Source organism: Gopherus flavomarginatus, chromosome 3 (genome assembly GCF_025201925.1).
Source record: "Gopherus flavomarginatus isolate rGopFla2 chromosome 3, rGopFla2.mat.asm, whole genome shotgun sequence".
Classification (NCBI taxonomy): domain Eukaryota; kingdom Metazoa; phylum Chordata; order Testudines; family Testudinidae; genus Gopherus; species Gopherus flavomarginatus.
The window spans coordinates 41,711,348-41,727,436 of record NC_066619.1 but is presented as its reverse complement, the minus strand read 5'-3'; the positions used below and the strand labels follow the sequence as shown (position 1 = coordinate 41,727,436).

General features: G+C 40.8%; 1 protein-coding gene across 2 annotated transcripts in view; it reads right to left on the bottom strand.

The window, feature by feature from the left end:
- The window catches only part of RGS7BP (regulator of G protein signaling 7 binding protein), an 86,994-nt gene that overhangs the window by 28,394 nt on the left and 42,511 nt on the right, over nt 1–16,089 (bottom strand). For both annotated transcript variants that reach the window (XM_050947125.1, XM_050947126.1), the window contains exon 3: nt 8,197–8,327. In XM_050947125.1, coding sequence (XP_050803082.1) covers nt 8,197–8,327 — 131 coding nt within the window. The remainder of the gene's footprint in view (nt 1–8,196; nt 8,328–16,089) is intronic.

Sequence of the window (16,089 nt, the reverse complement as noted above, 5' to 3'; positions counted from 1 at the left end):
GGTTGCCTTTCTCTGCTCACTCAGATACTCCTATAATTTTCAAATTATTGCATTAAGACCTTCCCTCAATATCTGCCACTTTAGATTTAAGAGACGATAACTTGGTGAGGCTTCTCTGCACCTGGACTGAGCTCCCTTTTACCTAATCTTCCATTTTCTCCCTTCTGCTTCATTCACCTGTCCTGCCAACACTCGCAGAGAAGAGTTAATCGAGGTGTTGTGACCTGGATATCTACTGTGTCTGCAGCAACTTTCTTCACCACAGCCATCATACACTCAGTGCCCTCAGCAGCAGCTGTCTTGTCCAGGGGCTGGGAGACCTGCATTCTCCTTGTTTTTCAGCTACTTATAGAGTTTCCAGTAGACAAATCTTTGCCTGCTGACATTCCAGAGATTTTTTGAGTACCTGTTCCTTTACTGGGGGGTCAATTGTGGTGCTGTACTCCAGATGGAAATGGATATTAGTGGCTGGCTCTGGAGTTCAAGGAATCTGCTCCCCCACACTATATAGAACCCTCCGAAGTCATGCATTTTTTTTTCTAATTGATACTTAATAGTTTCCAGCTTTTCCTTCCCTCCAGGACAAAGGATTTGCATTGGAAAGGTATTTGGAGCAGGCAAAAGGGAAGATAACTAGACACTGCTAAGACAGTACAAATGGCACAGACCACCTTAACTTTGGTAAATTTCCCAATTTCTGAGTTCCTGACTTTGGCACCTTAATAATGGTCTTTAGACATAACTTTTTGTGTGTACTACAGAAATAAATTGACAAAGAACCCCTTCCCTCAGCGTACTTGCTGCATAGCAAAACTGGACATATTTTTGGCAGCTGGCGTCGCTGTGACTGTGTGTGTTATAGCTATACAAAGAAGTAATGGATACTGGTGTCTGTCTTTTCTAATAGAGGCTATATGGCAGCAGTGAAGTTGTCTTGAAGATTGTAAGTATGCAGGAAATCACTCTACAGGAAGCCTTGTATTCTGTACTGTCAATGTAGGAATGTTTATTCATCAATAGAGAGAAATGGGGAAGTTTGGCGATAGAAGGAAAAAAAGGAGTTGAATCCTGGCACTTCAACTTGTGGTCTGATGTTCCATTAATCTCCAGAAAAGCATCTATCTCCTGCTAGGCCCTCTATGAAAGAGCTGGCTGAGGTCCCCTGGGGAAAGAGCATCATAAGAAGAAGATAGCCTCAGCTTTCATGCTCTTGTCAAATCTACAGCTTGCTTGGCTATGTCTGGTCAATTTACAAGAACTCAGATTATTATTTATCAGCAGGAGCAGCACCAGAGTTTCTGGCGCCCTAGACAGAATTCGGGGGGGCAGCATTTTGTGCGCTCCCCACGGGGCGCGTGGGAGCTTCCGATTCCGCTCCCATTGCGCCGCCGAAGGACCCTGCGCCAAAATGCCGCAGGCCACAGCAGCAGTCATTGAACTACTCAATAGCTTGCCACTGTTTTCCGCGGCACGTCGGCAGAAGGTCCTTCTTCAGCAGTGCAACGGGAGCGGAACCGGAAGATCCCATGCGCCCCGTGGGGAAGACACAAAATGCTGCCCCCCGAATCCTGGCGCCCTAGGCGACCGCCTAGGGTCGCCTAATGGAAGCGCCGGCCCTGTTTATCAGCTACAGGTTGGTGTGAACAGTCTGCATGTTATTCTATTTGAAGCTGCTGGCTCCAAAATAAGAACAGAAATTGTTGAAGTCTCAAGAGAGATTTTTAAAACTTCCCTGACAGGTTAGAGGAACAGAAAATGGAAAATATATTATTGCAATTCAAAAACGAGCCACAAGACCTGCCAAGAAATTATATACCTACTAGCAGTGGGGAAAAGGTCAGACATATACACACATTTTAACAATATTAGTAAATACTGGAACAGTTACTATTTCTATGGGTATTACGCCTAGTAGATAAGAAAAATTAATTGGATGTGCATTCTCAACATTACTACTTAGATACTGTTGAAAAGCTTAAAAAACCTAGATATAGGAAACAACACAAAGCACTCTGTAATGATCAAAGGGTCTATTTGTCCCCAGATATAAGTATTATAATGCAGGCCCAAGCATATAAACCTTTTCCTTAAGGAATGAATTTAAAGAAGTGGGCACAAAAGTTTAATTCTGTTAGATGGAAAAGTTGGTATGCAGGGCCGGTGCTACCATTTAGGCAGCCTAGGCAATTGCCTAGGGTGCCAGGATTATTGAGGGGGCGGCATTTTGCCGGGGCGGCAGCAGGCGGCTCTGGTTGACCTGCCTTAGGCATGCCTGCGGAGAGTCCGTTGGTCCACGGCTCCAGTGGAGTTGCTGCAGTCATGTCTGCGGACGGTCGGCTGCTCCTGCGGCTCCGGTGGACCTCCCGCAGGCATGCCTGCGGCAGCTCGACTGGAACCGCAGGGATCAGCGCAGGGGGCAGCGAAATGGCCATGCGCCTAGGGTGCGAGAAACCCTGGCACCGGTCCTGTTGGTATGATGAGAAACAATACATGTTTTAGGACTCAACAGGTGCTGAAAGATTTTTAATTAAAATACGGCAGCCACAGTAATGGCTCCAGCAAGGCAGACCTCAGTGTCTAAGAGACTAAAATAGAGACATAACAGAAAAATGAACTATTTTCTTTGCCTTTTCTACAAAGAGTGAATACACGTATCTTGAGTATCTCTTCTGTCCCACCACAGTGTTCAAGTGAAGTCTCTTACTGCTGTCATTCATAATGCTAGTTACGCTGCTGGTCTAGTGGTCAGGTATAAATAGATTTTTAAGATGTCAAACAGCTGACAAGTTTTGCTAAGCCCTCTGGAAACAAGAAGCTATTTCCGAAAAACAGTGACGAAAATTTTCTGATCCACTCACACAATGTTAAAAAAAAAAAGTACTGTGTAGGATGGGTCATCTTAGTTTGTGTTTTTAAGATTTCTGGTAAATTATGGAATTTCTACTGGCTGCCCAGATCACATTTGGAAACTTTCAGCAGGTGTGACAGGATTTAAACATTTAAGCATATGAGGGAATAAGGCTGCAATGACAGAAAGCTCTCTCCTCTGTGTAGTGTTGTCTACTGGGGAATGGGAACTGGGAAACTCAGGTTCTGTTCTGAGTTCAGCCATTGACCTCATGTGTGATCTTGTGCAAGTTATTAAACCTGTTGTTTCTCTCTCTGAAAAACTGAGATGATACTTATCTACCTCTTTACATTGCCTTAGAATCTAGGGTGCAGGGTAAGTATTCTCTATACAAGAACAACATATTTTATTGGTTAATACCAAACATCTCACTCCACCTCCCCCAGACATAATTATAAGAAAAAATATTTATTAAAGATTCTTCCAATACTTGCTCTAGATGCTTGGAGACAAATGATTGCGGTCACGGTTAAGTCAGTACATGACAAAAGTTACGGACTATGGCAAGGACACTTGAAATATGCTTAGATTAGGACATAACTGCACTAACTCAAATACCACTATGTAGTAACTTGGTAAATGCTGACTTTAAAATTATAACCACTACCGTGCAAAAGATGGCTGCATTCAACAGCTGACTACTCTATCTCCCTAGGCTGGTAAGTCCCCCGAATAAACTATTAATGACTTCTATTGGGAGGTACAGTGCAATTTGTCATGGAGCTTAAGAAAAACATGTTTTAGTAGCTCTCGTAGACTATGACTCTATTAATGCTGTAACTCAGACTGTTCATGCTGCTTCTTTTGGGGTGGGAATAGGTATCTTTCAGTTTGAGACGCTCCCCCATTGCTTACTCCGAAATATCAGTGGTGCAAAAGTACAGTAACTCCTCACTTAAGGTTGTAGTTATGTTCCTGAAAAATGCAACCTTAAGTGAAATGATGTTAAACGAATCCAATTTTCCCATAAGATTTAATGTAAATGCGGGGAGTTAGGTTCCAAGGAAATTTTTTCGGGGCAGACAAAAGGCATTATATACTGTACTGTACAGTGGTGGGGAGGTGCCCCTGGCTTACCCCTGGGGCTCGGGGTGCAGGGTCTGGGAGGGAGTTAGGGTGTGGGAGGAGGGTCAGGGCTGGGGCAGGCAGGAAGTGCAGAGCACTTACCTGGGGCAGCTCCTGTTTGGTGCAGGGGGTGTGCACAGCACTGCCCCCATGGTCGCGATTCTGGGAGCTGCCTCTCCCTCCCCCCCGGCACGCAGGGCCACCCGGAACACAGGGGCTTTAGGTGCTGCAGGGCCCTAGGCTAAGCTGTGCTTTCCCCTTCAAAGCGTCACTTCTTGCCAGCCAGCTTTGACCGGGAAAGCGCCGCTTTTCTCCGGCTGCTGCTGCGCGGCTGCTCCTGCTCCTTTTGAGTCCTCCGGCCTGTGCTTGCAGGGCCGCATTCCGAAAGGAGCTTTAGAGCTGCAGGCCAGGGCCCCGAGGCCCCCTTAGCCCAGGGCTCTGCAGCCCCTAAAGTCTCTGTGTTCTGGGTGGCCTTGCCTGCTGCGGGGAGAGGGGCAGTTTCCCCGCTTGCTCCCTTCTTCCCTCCATCCCTCCCTCCCAGAAAGTCCTAAGCACCGCCAAACAGCTGTTTGGTGGGGGGAAGCACTGGGAGAGAGGGAGGAAGGGAGGGGGAGGAGGCGGAGAAGAGGACCTTGTGCAATGCTCCCTTGTAAAGTCAGCCAAACGACATTATAAGGGAGCATTGCACAACTTTAAACGAGTATGTTCCCTAATGGAGCAGCGATGTAACTTTGAAACAATGTTAAGCGGGAGGACGTTAAGTGAAGAGTTACTGTATGTACAAACTACAGAAGAGGCTTTAGTTATTTCTAGAGTGCAATATTTTATGAATATCCATGTATCTAAAAATAAGCTATTCACCAATCACAAATCTCTTACTCTGATTGTGAGTGAATAAATAGGATTTCCACTTTAGCTACCTCCTGTAATTAGACATGGACAATCCTTTTGATGCAAATATCTCGCTTTAAAATGCTAATAATGATGGAATTTCTATCTTGCCTTGAAAAGAATGTTAGTATATTTTGGGGAGAGGTTGTGGCTTTTTTTCCAGGATAGCTAGCACAAATATGGTCCAAACCAACCAGCCGCCTGTGACAATCGAGCAAATCTGCCAGGCTACATGAACATATAAGCTATTATTTATAGTTACATTACATTCAGTGGATGGTTAAACAAATATGAAATTATTCAGGAAATCAGATCTAACTTTTACAGGAAAGATTAACTTTCACAAGAAAAAGAACATCTCTGAGGGGTATAAGAACCTTCATTCCTGGAAAAATCTCAGCCTGTAGTTTAAAAAAGCTTAATAAACCCATCCAGGAGCACTTACTATAACAGTCTTAGCTACAAAGTATGTGACTTAATATAAACAGGGATAGTGAAAAATCAATGTATTACTAAAGTTTGCCAGTTGCACAACTCACATTGGGCAAAAACAACAAATCCTTTGATGTGGTCTTTGCAATCAGGGTGATAAGTTCGTATTTACTTTGGTGGGCCTCTCGTAGGTAAAAACTTTCTGATACCAGTGGATCCAGCTATCGAAGTAGTCAAAATGTATCTGTACGTTTTGAAGAGATCTAACACTTGTACTAAAGGAGTCACTGGGGTATCTCAATACATTGTTATACTCCATGGCCCAATAGAAACATAGGGACAGAATGCACGTGCTTTGCCAGTGGTTTACACAACTGTTTTCACAGATTCCAAGGCCAAAAGTGACTACTGTGATCACCTGACAGAACTACCCGAAATAATTCCTGAAGCATAGTTTTTAGAAAAAAAAATCCAGTCTTGGTCAGTGATGGAAAATCCACCTTGACCCTTGGTAAATTGTCCTAATAGTTAATCACTGTCACTGTTAAAATACTATGCCCAATTTTCATTCTGAATTTGTCTAGTTCAACTTCCAGACATTTACTAGGCAGCAGCAGAAAGGCGAGAATCAGGATTACTGGCTTCTATTCCTGGGTCTGAAGGGGAGTGGCATTTAGTAATTAAAGACAGCACAGCCAAGCATCTAGATCTGGCACGTGCAGCCTGAGGGGTGGTTTAGCTTCCGTGGATGATATGTGGATCTGCCATAGTGGAGACAGGTTGCCACAGCCCTCTCCATCAGAAATCACCTTGTACAAACTGCCAGCCCATTTGTGAGATTGGGCAATGACTCTTGACTGTCTCCTGTAGTAGAAGATGTAAGGTCTTGCTCAGTAATAAGGGCTGTGATGTAAACCTTATTAACACTAGACAGTAGAAGGTCTTCTGCTGGCTTCCAGCCTAGCACACCCTCCTTAGGACAAAGTGGGTAGGAGTAGTGCTGTGTCTGGAGCTATAGGTCTGTACTTAATGTGAAGGAGTTTGAATGAAACTTTGGAACATGCTCAGTGTTGTTGGCATGTCGGAGTTGTGTGGGGCTGGAGTATGTTCAGTGCAGATGGAATGTGTGCAGATTCAAGCAGAAAGCCTCTTACAAAGCTCTGCTGAGCATGTACAAATAATGATTTTCAGAGGCTTATAACCTGGCCATATTTGCGTGGATTTTTCTGGTGAGAGCAAAAGGCTCTGATCTGATCCCAGCACAGTCACCCTACCAAAGTCACATCCGTGCTCCAAAGTAATGGAGGGACTAGAGCTCTTCAAAGAAACATCTGGGAAAAATTAGCTAATTTGACAAATGACAAAACTGATTTTTATTGAAACTTTTTTTTTAAACAAATCAAAGAGCAAACATGGAAAATTAGCTTGAATGACAGATGTTTGACAAAGTTACAAGTGCCTGAAAATAGGGATTGGTAATAGAAAGTGTTTGATGATGATAGTGTTAACTATAGAGTTTTAAAGTTAGAGTTTTAAAGTTCTCCTTTAGTTTTGTGACTGTGTAACTATTGTTCACAACTGTGAACATTCGTTCATGCCTTTCAAGTTAATAGGCTGTTTGCATGAGTAAGTGCTCATCAGTGTGTAGGAAATACACAGTTGGGCCCCATTGCACAGAGAAATGCACAGTGCTCAGCAATATAAGTAAACCTCTCCACCCCAGAATAAATCAGCACTCATGGGTATGCCAGGGCGCAATTAGGGTATAGTGGTACTAATGCAAGGAGGATATATAATATTATATCACGATTCTCCTATTGCCATACTGTAGTATTGCTTTATCTGAGTATGAAGAACAGGTGACCTTACAGTAAAGTGAGAACTGAGGCTGTCATAAGGATCACCTCACAAATACCGATTATGGTTCCTGTACTAAATTCCTCATGAGATATGCAGGAGGGAGTTCCTGTCAACCCAGCTGCTAGCAGCACAAGATCCTTTGCTTCCATCATCTTGTTGAATTGCAGAGCTGATCAAGAATTTTCCAGCTAATGTTTTTTTTTAAGAGAAAATGCAATTTCCATAAAAACAAAATTTTAAATAAGAAAATTTTGATTTTGCCCCCAAAATGTTTTTTTTTTTTAAATCAGGAAAATCAAAATAAAGTATTTCATTTTGAGTTGTGTCAACCCATAATCTAAACATTTTGGCATGTTGAACAGAATCAAAAAGTTTAGTTTAGGGTCAGTTCAACAACAATGTGTCTGCCTGTGCCTCATGGGAGTTGTTGTTTGGGTGCTTTATGTGCCCATTCTCCTCTATTGGCTGGGTTCTGGCTGAACTAAATCTCCCATGAAACCCTCTGGCTGAAAAGCTGTGGTGCATCATGGGAGTCTCATGACCATGATGGGAGATGAAGTCCAGCTTATGGAGGCAACTGGGGGCATAAAGCACCTGAACTACAACTCCCACGAGGCATTGTGGCAGCTCAGGATGTTACAATTTCAAGGTAGCCTGAAATTAAATGTTTTGATACTTTTGAATCAAAAATTTTCAGAACCCACCATTCTGCATTATTTATTCCAGCAAATGTACAGCATATCTTGTTCAGTGGAATCCGAATAACTGGGATTGGAAGCTAAAACTTCCCATATTTGGTCAAACATTATTCCAGTTTCAGGCTCTTAAATCACAATAATACATTAGATAGGCACACCTGATGTGACACACTTTTATAAGGATGGTGACATCATTGTAGAACCACCGCTTATGTGAATCCTTCTACTGTACAGACCATTCAGTAATTTATTGCTATACATACTATATGTCTACCAAGGAAAACTAAAAAAAAGATCAGTGTTGAAGGTTAGTGTCTGTGATGTGTTTGTGTAATTCAATACCTTTCCGATGAAACTGGAGGGATCCGAGCAGACATATGGACTTGAGCATCTCTGTTGTGTACATTTCTAAGCAACATTGCAACTGAATGTATAGTCTACAGATTTCAGGATGAATCTCTCCATCTTCTGGGCTGCAACAAAAAAGAGGAAGACTGTACTTAAAATAGACTTGTTTAATACAGCCTTCAACTGTCTGTCTGTAAAATATATGGAAAACTTGTTATTTCTAGAGAATTTTATTTAAAATAAGTCTTTAACCATATAAACATTAGATATATTTTACAAAACATTCAATGTAACGTATTTCTCCCCCACGTCATCCATGAAGTGTTTAAATATTTAAAACAATTTAAGTGATAACAAATTCTGTATTTCCCTCTAATATCAAGATCCAGGAGGTGTTTTATTCTTTATTACTTTTTGTAAGTTTTACTCATTCTGTCACAAGCTTTCTCTGAACTGTGGGAAGTCTCTTCTAGTGTGTAGGGTCCTTACTTCCCCCTGCACATTTTTTTTTGACCAAAAGCAGAAAAATTAATTTGTAACCTGCAAAATCTGAGCATTTGTTCCTTCTCCACGTGCGTTGAGGGAGTATAACTTTGGTGGCGATGGTAGACTCATGTAGTCCTAGTGTAATTCTACTATGTAGAGGCACAAATTCAGGGTCAGGCAAACAATTTCTGTAATCTAGTAGGGTCTTTGGTTATAACTTCTTGTTTTGTATTGCTTAGATGTTATTGTTACAGCATTAATACATGAAACCTAATAATGAATATGATCAACCAGTGTGTTAAGTACTTCACAGAAAAGTATGAAGACAAGGTCCCTGCCCTAACAATATACAATCTAAAAACACAGCACTCAAACCAAGCCTGGGGATAGGATAGGCTGGAGTGGTTGAACGGTGAAGCTGAGTGTACAATTTTTAGTTTCATGATTTCTGTATGAATTTCTTTTTCAATTGTTATTCTCTGTGTTTAAAATGTTAGTCATCTGATTAGCCAACATTACAGTGTGGGGAGTTGTGGGGCTTATAGAACTTTTGGAAGAGATGCTTTTTGAGCTGCATCTTTGTCATAATAATTGTTGAAAGAAGGACAATGACTAAAAAGATCCATTCACTAATTTTCAAACTGAGTGTAATCTGTAACTGACTGTTTAGAACACAGATAAAATAATTTTGCCACATATAGGGTCCGTTTTTCAAACCTGGGTGCTAAATTGGACATCTAAATCCCACATTTGTAGGCTCAAAATAGCACTTAGGCATAAAAATGTTTATTTTACAAGCCTAGCTGTGCATTTGAGTATCCAAAGAAAAGATTTGTCCAGCCAAGTTTAAAAGGTGGGCTCACAATCACCTTTGCCAGTAGCATTTTTAATTATACAGTTGTTGTTCAATTCAAGGATTTAGGATTTCAGCAAAAGAAAGACAAATAACATAGAAAACTGGATTATAAAACAGATATAAAACACTTGATTTACTGAATAAATTTTGAACCTAAAGGCATCTTGAGCAGCAGTAATATGAGGCTGGATAAATTTCATAGCATGTCTCGATTTCTAAAGCAAGGATATTATAAATGAAGTTTTAACAACAAAAAGATTTGCCAGCGCTGTTTAAAGGTGTGTAATTTCCTGCAGCTAAATTGATAATTCTACAGAGCCTCTTATGTTGAAATAAAATTAGACTTGTGGGCTTTCTCAAGGGAACTGAAGCAACTAACTTGATAAATGATTTGCAACAACTCTACTCTGTTACTTCTGGTATTAGGTTCAAATAATTTTGTAACATCAATCAAGATTGAAGTGTTTTGAGACCTACAGCAAACAATGTTCATTTAACCCAGTAAAATGGGTACTCTATGGCAAGAGGCTAAGCCATCACTGATACTTGTCTAACTGTGGGATGGGTGAAAGGTTAACTTCATTTTTTTGCTGTCAGCAGAAAGGCTTAAAGCTTCTAAGCAAAATCCCAGCAGTTTGTACTGATTTCATACTAACAAGTTCAGTTCAAATTAACATTGATTTATAGATTAGTAGACAAGATCATCTAGTGTGACCTTCTTTATAACACAGGCCCTAAGAATTCTTTGAATTAATTACTTCTTGAACTAGAGCATGACTTTTAGAATAACATCCATTCTTGATTTATGATGAAAAAGGGCACAGGAAGATGCCTCCCATTTGCCAGTCCATTGCAAGGCAGGGCCCATCAGAAAATGTCTGGGAACTGCTGGCATAATTAATAAAATCATTGTGGTTTGTTTTCTTCTCAGGACCAATTTCATCTCATATACAGGGAAATAGTCTTGATTATTCCAGGTGCCTTCTTATCCCTCTGGTACAGAACAGTATCTGCATTTCTGCTCATTCACTTCTGCCTTTTATATGTTATGGTTTCTGCTTTCAATGTGAAGGGTACTTTTCCTCAGAAATCATGTTATATATTGTACTGTATTTACTGCATCTTGCCTTGACTCTGAGTAAGGCTATGCTGACACAATCGTCTCCCACTTCCCCATCCCCAGTATCTTAAAGACCAAATATCTTTTCTTTTCAGACACTGGCTGTAACTTCTAAGTTACTATGCATTCTGAAAGTATTTATGAAGGGCTTAAATCCACATGCTTCCCGAACAATTCACTGTTTGACCTCAGATTCAATTCTTAGTCAATTCCCTTAAAAAAATTCTGTGACTATGAATGACAACATATATTTGTTCTTGTTCTAGCTTCGCTGTCTTTTCAAACAATCTTGTGCAGAAGGTTTAAGTAATTCTTAATCAGGAGGATAGCTGAATACCGAGTGCTAATTAGAGCTGAAGGCACTGCTTAGAAGTAGTCTCACAGCACTATGGGAACATACACGAAAAATATGGTGTGAAAACCACGAAGTTTTAATTTTAAAAAATGCACTTAATAATGGCTCCTCCGGCAAGGTTTGATTCTACTACATATACTACAGTATTTTATAATCTATCTAATGCACTCATCACAATAGTATCTTGCATTGCATTATCCTAAGAACATCTAAGCCTAAAGTCCTTGGCAGTTATGCATGTTCACAATTTCTTCCATTTTTAAACACTTTTAAATATTAGGTGACCTGCAACCATATGTCCTACGAACCCTTAGTAATCTGAAATGTGCTCTTCTCTTTCTCCAGTATAACGATTGCCGTACTGTTGTTAAATTTAACAGTATTACCATTTTTAGTTGACAGGTGCTGAGAAGGATTACTGATGTAATCATACTTGAGTTTCCCAAAGTAGACTAGATAAAACATAGAGGCCAGATGCTGATCTTCATTATTCTGGTGCTAATGAGGAACAGCTCCACTGAAGTAAATGGTTACTCCTGATTTATACCAGTGTAAACAAGATCAGCATCAACTGTAAGTTTGTAGTTGCTCTGAATGTAAAACTCTCAGCGACTTAAAAGTTGTGTGCAAGGTGCAGTTACAGGAGTGGACTCAAAGTGACAATGGGAACTAAGTATGATCCAAGAGCAGCATTTGATTCTTACATGCTTTACTGAAGAATACAGTCTAGGTAGGCGGAATGGAAAGGACCTCCTGGGTCATCTAATCCAATTTACTTAATTCTGAAATGTAGCACAGCAGAGTTTCTAACTTTGCAACATTTTTTCATTCCTGTACCTTGGCTCATTCTCACACAATTGTTTTCCCCTTTGATAAATATATTTAATAATAGTCAATTGGTATTTGTTTAGATTTTCCAGAGGCCTTCAATGTCCTAATTTGTCCCGTCTTTTAGTTTAGACACTAGTGCTCTCATTTTCTTTTATGCCATCTACATTCTCATGTGTAATACTGCATGGAATGTTGATGATGCAATGCTATGGGAGGGACTGTGCCTAATCTTTGCATGAATTTGTGAAGATAGGATGGGGACAGGGGTGCTGGAACAATTTTTATAGTGGAGGTGCTGATGATGAAAACCATGTATTTGGTGTCAAGTATCAGAGGGGTAGCCATGTTAGTCTGGATCTGTAAAAGCAGCAGAGAGTCCTGTGGCACCTTATAGACTAACAGACATATTGGAGCATGAGCCTCCGTGGGTGAACACCCACTTTGTCGGATGCAATATGTATTTGATGTTTATTATTACTACTTCAAGACAGGGGCTGTGGCAGCACCCTCAGTTCCAGCACCACTGGATGGAGCACTAGGCGATTTCCCTCAGGCCAGCTCCCACAATTGCAGTCCCTGCAGTCCCTCAGGCCAGCCCTGGAGCACTCATAGAGTTGGCGCCTATGGCCAGAGAGGCTCTGTGTGTGGGGCTAGCCCCACCTCTCCAGCCCTGTCAATCATGTATAGTGTGGAGGAGGCCTTTAAAAAAGAGGAAATTACAGTCAGCTAGGGGGAGCAATCACCATGAGCAGAAAAGGGCTGGAGTGACTCCTGAAGCAACAAGGTAAACTCCCATTCAGGAGACCTCCACACCCAATCCTATGGGGAGTGCAGGGAACTCCCAGGGTAAGCCTGACAGAGCGAGCCTGATTCAGCTACCCAGCCAGAAGGACTCCTAGAAAACCACTGTGGAGACTGCCCCAAAGTAAGCAGGTACTGCAGGTCTTGCCTTTTCCCCCTTGAGTTGGCTGTGTGAAGGAGTTATTCCTGGGTGCATTGGAATATTTGTTTTCCTTTTGATCCCCCACTGGAAGAGACCTAAAAAGGCCTGCAAAAGATGAGGTCCCCCTTGCAAGAACATAAGCCAGCCAGTGTAGATAACTGGGCTTGGCCAGGGTCTCCCACTGTCCAGGAGAAAAACCTAAGGGGAATCTTTTACACACTCCAAAAGAGACCAGACCATGGCCCTATGCACCTGGAAGAGGTCATGTTGTATTCTCCTTAGGTGTGGTGCAGCTTGCAAGATCCTCCAGCTGTCCATGTGGAAGAAAAATATCATGGTGCCTCAAAGCTCATTGAAATCAACTGAAAAACCCATATCAACTTCAATGGGTTTTGGGTTGAGTCCTCAATGTCAGCAAATGCCTTAATGGCACAATTTATCCATATATGTTGTTGCAAAGTCACAACTGCACTCTGCAGGGTCAGCGATGAATTTCCAAACTGAACAAAATCATAAGATGGCAGGAGTACTAGAATAATCACTCTTGAGAGATAATCATTTTTATTGCAGCGATTTTAGATAAAATAGATGATTACCATCCAGTTTCTTTCCAAGTGTTAGAAAGTGTAAATGAGTAAGAGGAGTACTGTACCTAACTTTTTTTGGGTCATAGTTGCTATGGAAACTATACTTACAAAAATCAGTGTCTCTCACTTTCTTCATGGCTGTCACTAAAAAAAAAAAGTGAGGAACTGGAGATTGGATGAGAAAATGGTACATTTCTCATAGAGTGTCTGGTTTCTGAGATGGAGAGATGTTGAATAACCACCTTTAAAAATGTTCTTACTTATAATTCTGATAAAGGCAGAAGTTTAAGATTGTCCATATTACAATTTAAATAATTATTGACAGGAAAGGACGCTTTTCAGTGAACTAAAGTACCACATCTAAATAGCTTTCTGTACATCTACAAGCTACAACAGAAATGAGAAAAAGCAATTACGGAAGTCTTAACTGACACTTTTTGCTCTAATAAATACTTAAGTGCCTGAGGAGTGCAAAAAAATATTATTCTGAAAAGAGACACAGTATATAGAAAAATGATTGAATGGTACTTTCTGACCAAAACCTGTCCTTTGAACAATATTATTCATGTGTAGTTAGACCAAAGGCCAAATTCTGCTCTAATTTATACCCATACAAGTCCAGAGTATTATCAGCGACATCCAAGACCATAATTTGGCCCCGTTTCTATAGTAACATCTAATTATCTCCACACTGAGACCCCTGTTGACTCAGTCTCACGCTGTTCTGTTGATCAATTACTGTAATGCTCTATTATACAGTGTCTCTGAAAGGATTCCACTTATTTTCAGCCACAGTCTGCTCTCCAATGCATGTATGTAGCTCCCATTTACTTCAATGGAAGCCACAGACCCAAGGGCCGAATTTGACCCTCAGATTCCAACTTGTAAAAAAGGTTCTTTGCTATCCCTGATTGTTTCACTGTAACCTAGTTTCATGATTCATCCTTTGTATTGTACTTAAAAATCAACTTCAATGTAGTCAGCTCAGTTTGGTTTCCCTCAGCAAACTTCTTTAGCATTGCCATGAGGTCAAGTGACACAAGTCTTTGGTCTTCCCTTTACACTCACTATAAAAACATATGCTGTAAGAGAAGATAGGTATATAGTGTAACTTACACATACTGATCATTTAAGAGATGCTTAATAACTAAGGCTGGCTGAAAAATCTATTAAACAATTTTATCAATTAATAGATATATGGTAATCTGGTCTTTGTTTAAATGGTAGTAATAATTTTATTAGTTTAAACTATCACCACATAAATGTTAGGCACCAACTTTTCAGCTTCCCATTTGGCTATTTTCTCCTTGAAGGCCATTTTAATATCCAAGGGAACTCTCTTATAATTCAATGGATATTACTAGAAGAAAGCTTGTTGTTAGTGGAGTTACACAGTAAGAGAAGCCAACCTTAGTATCTTTTTGCTGTAGGAGCACTGGCAGGATTTCTTTCCCAATGAGACAAAAAAAACAGCTCCTCTTTTCTCCTTGCTGTGAACACAGCTGGGAGCCAGGAATAGTTATTAACTCCTACCCCCTTTGGTGGTGGCAATTTCTTTACTCACCCAAAGCAGATGAGGAGAGGGTACAGATAATCTCATGGGAACACAGCACTTAAAAAACATATCTGGTAGGTGATCATTGCTACAGTCCAAGGGAATAGTGCTGTGCAATGTACACCTAGGGGACTGGAGGGAGTAATTTGTGGAATTCCCTTAGTCTGACAAAGCCTAGTCTGTTGATGTTCAGGACACACTTAAGGCTTATCTGTTCTCTCAGGTTTTTGAGAAGGGATGAGTTGAGGGGTAAATATGCTAGAGCAGATGGTAATGGTGGGTCCAAACGGAGGATGAAATTCACCAAGAGGATCAGCATAAGGCATGTGTACAACTTAATACCTATTTAGACTTATTTAGGAGACTTAATTGTGGTTTAAGTAATATACAGGCCTTGTGCTGGCCCTCTGCACAGGGGAGAGCTTTGTGTGAGCCTTGTCTTCATGAGGAAATTTAAACTTGGATTTTCAAAGGAGCTTAAGGGAATTGTACCTAAATTATACTGAATTTCAATTGGAGTTGGGCACCTTAGATTTCCTTTGAAAAATCCCAGCCTTAATCATGTTTAAGCCTTATTTTAACAATTCAGTTAGCTGCTGTGATGGTGACTGGGCAATATAGTCAAGAACAAGTCATGTCAGCAAGGACTGGGCCCAGGATTTACCCATGATCAACAGACCTGATGCTGAGCATGACTTGTTTCTTGACTACACTGATTGGTCAGTCATGGTCAAACTGCCACCTAACTTGATTTTTTATTATGTTTAAATGCAATTCAAATTCCTTAAGAGGATCATCCCCCAAGATGAATTGGTGGGCAAGTTTATAACTTATATTGATCTAGGTATCTCTGATATCTTCAAATTAATAAATGATATCTTCATTTTTGTCTAGTTTTGTATATATGTCAAAAAATAGGTGCAAGCATTTATGTATGTATTGTGACAGGGTCAGGCCAGATAGCTACAGGAGAGTGATAGAAGGCAGATATATTAGCCCCAGGTTAAGTAGGTCCCCGCTCCTTGGGTAAGGTAATAAGGAAGGTTCCAGAACAATCAGGATCTTTCTGGAAACAATTAAGGCAGATAGGCTGATTAGAACACCTGCAGCCAATCAAGAAGCTGCTAGAATCAATTAAGGCAGGCTAATCAGGG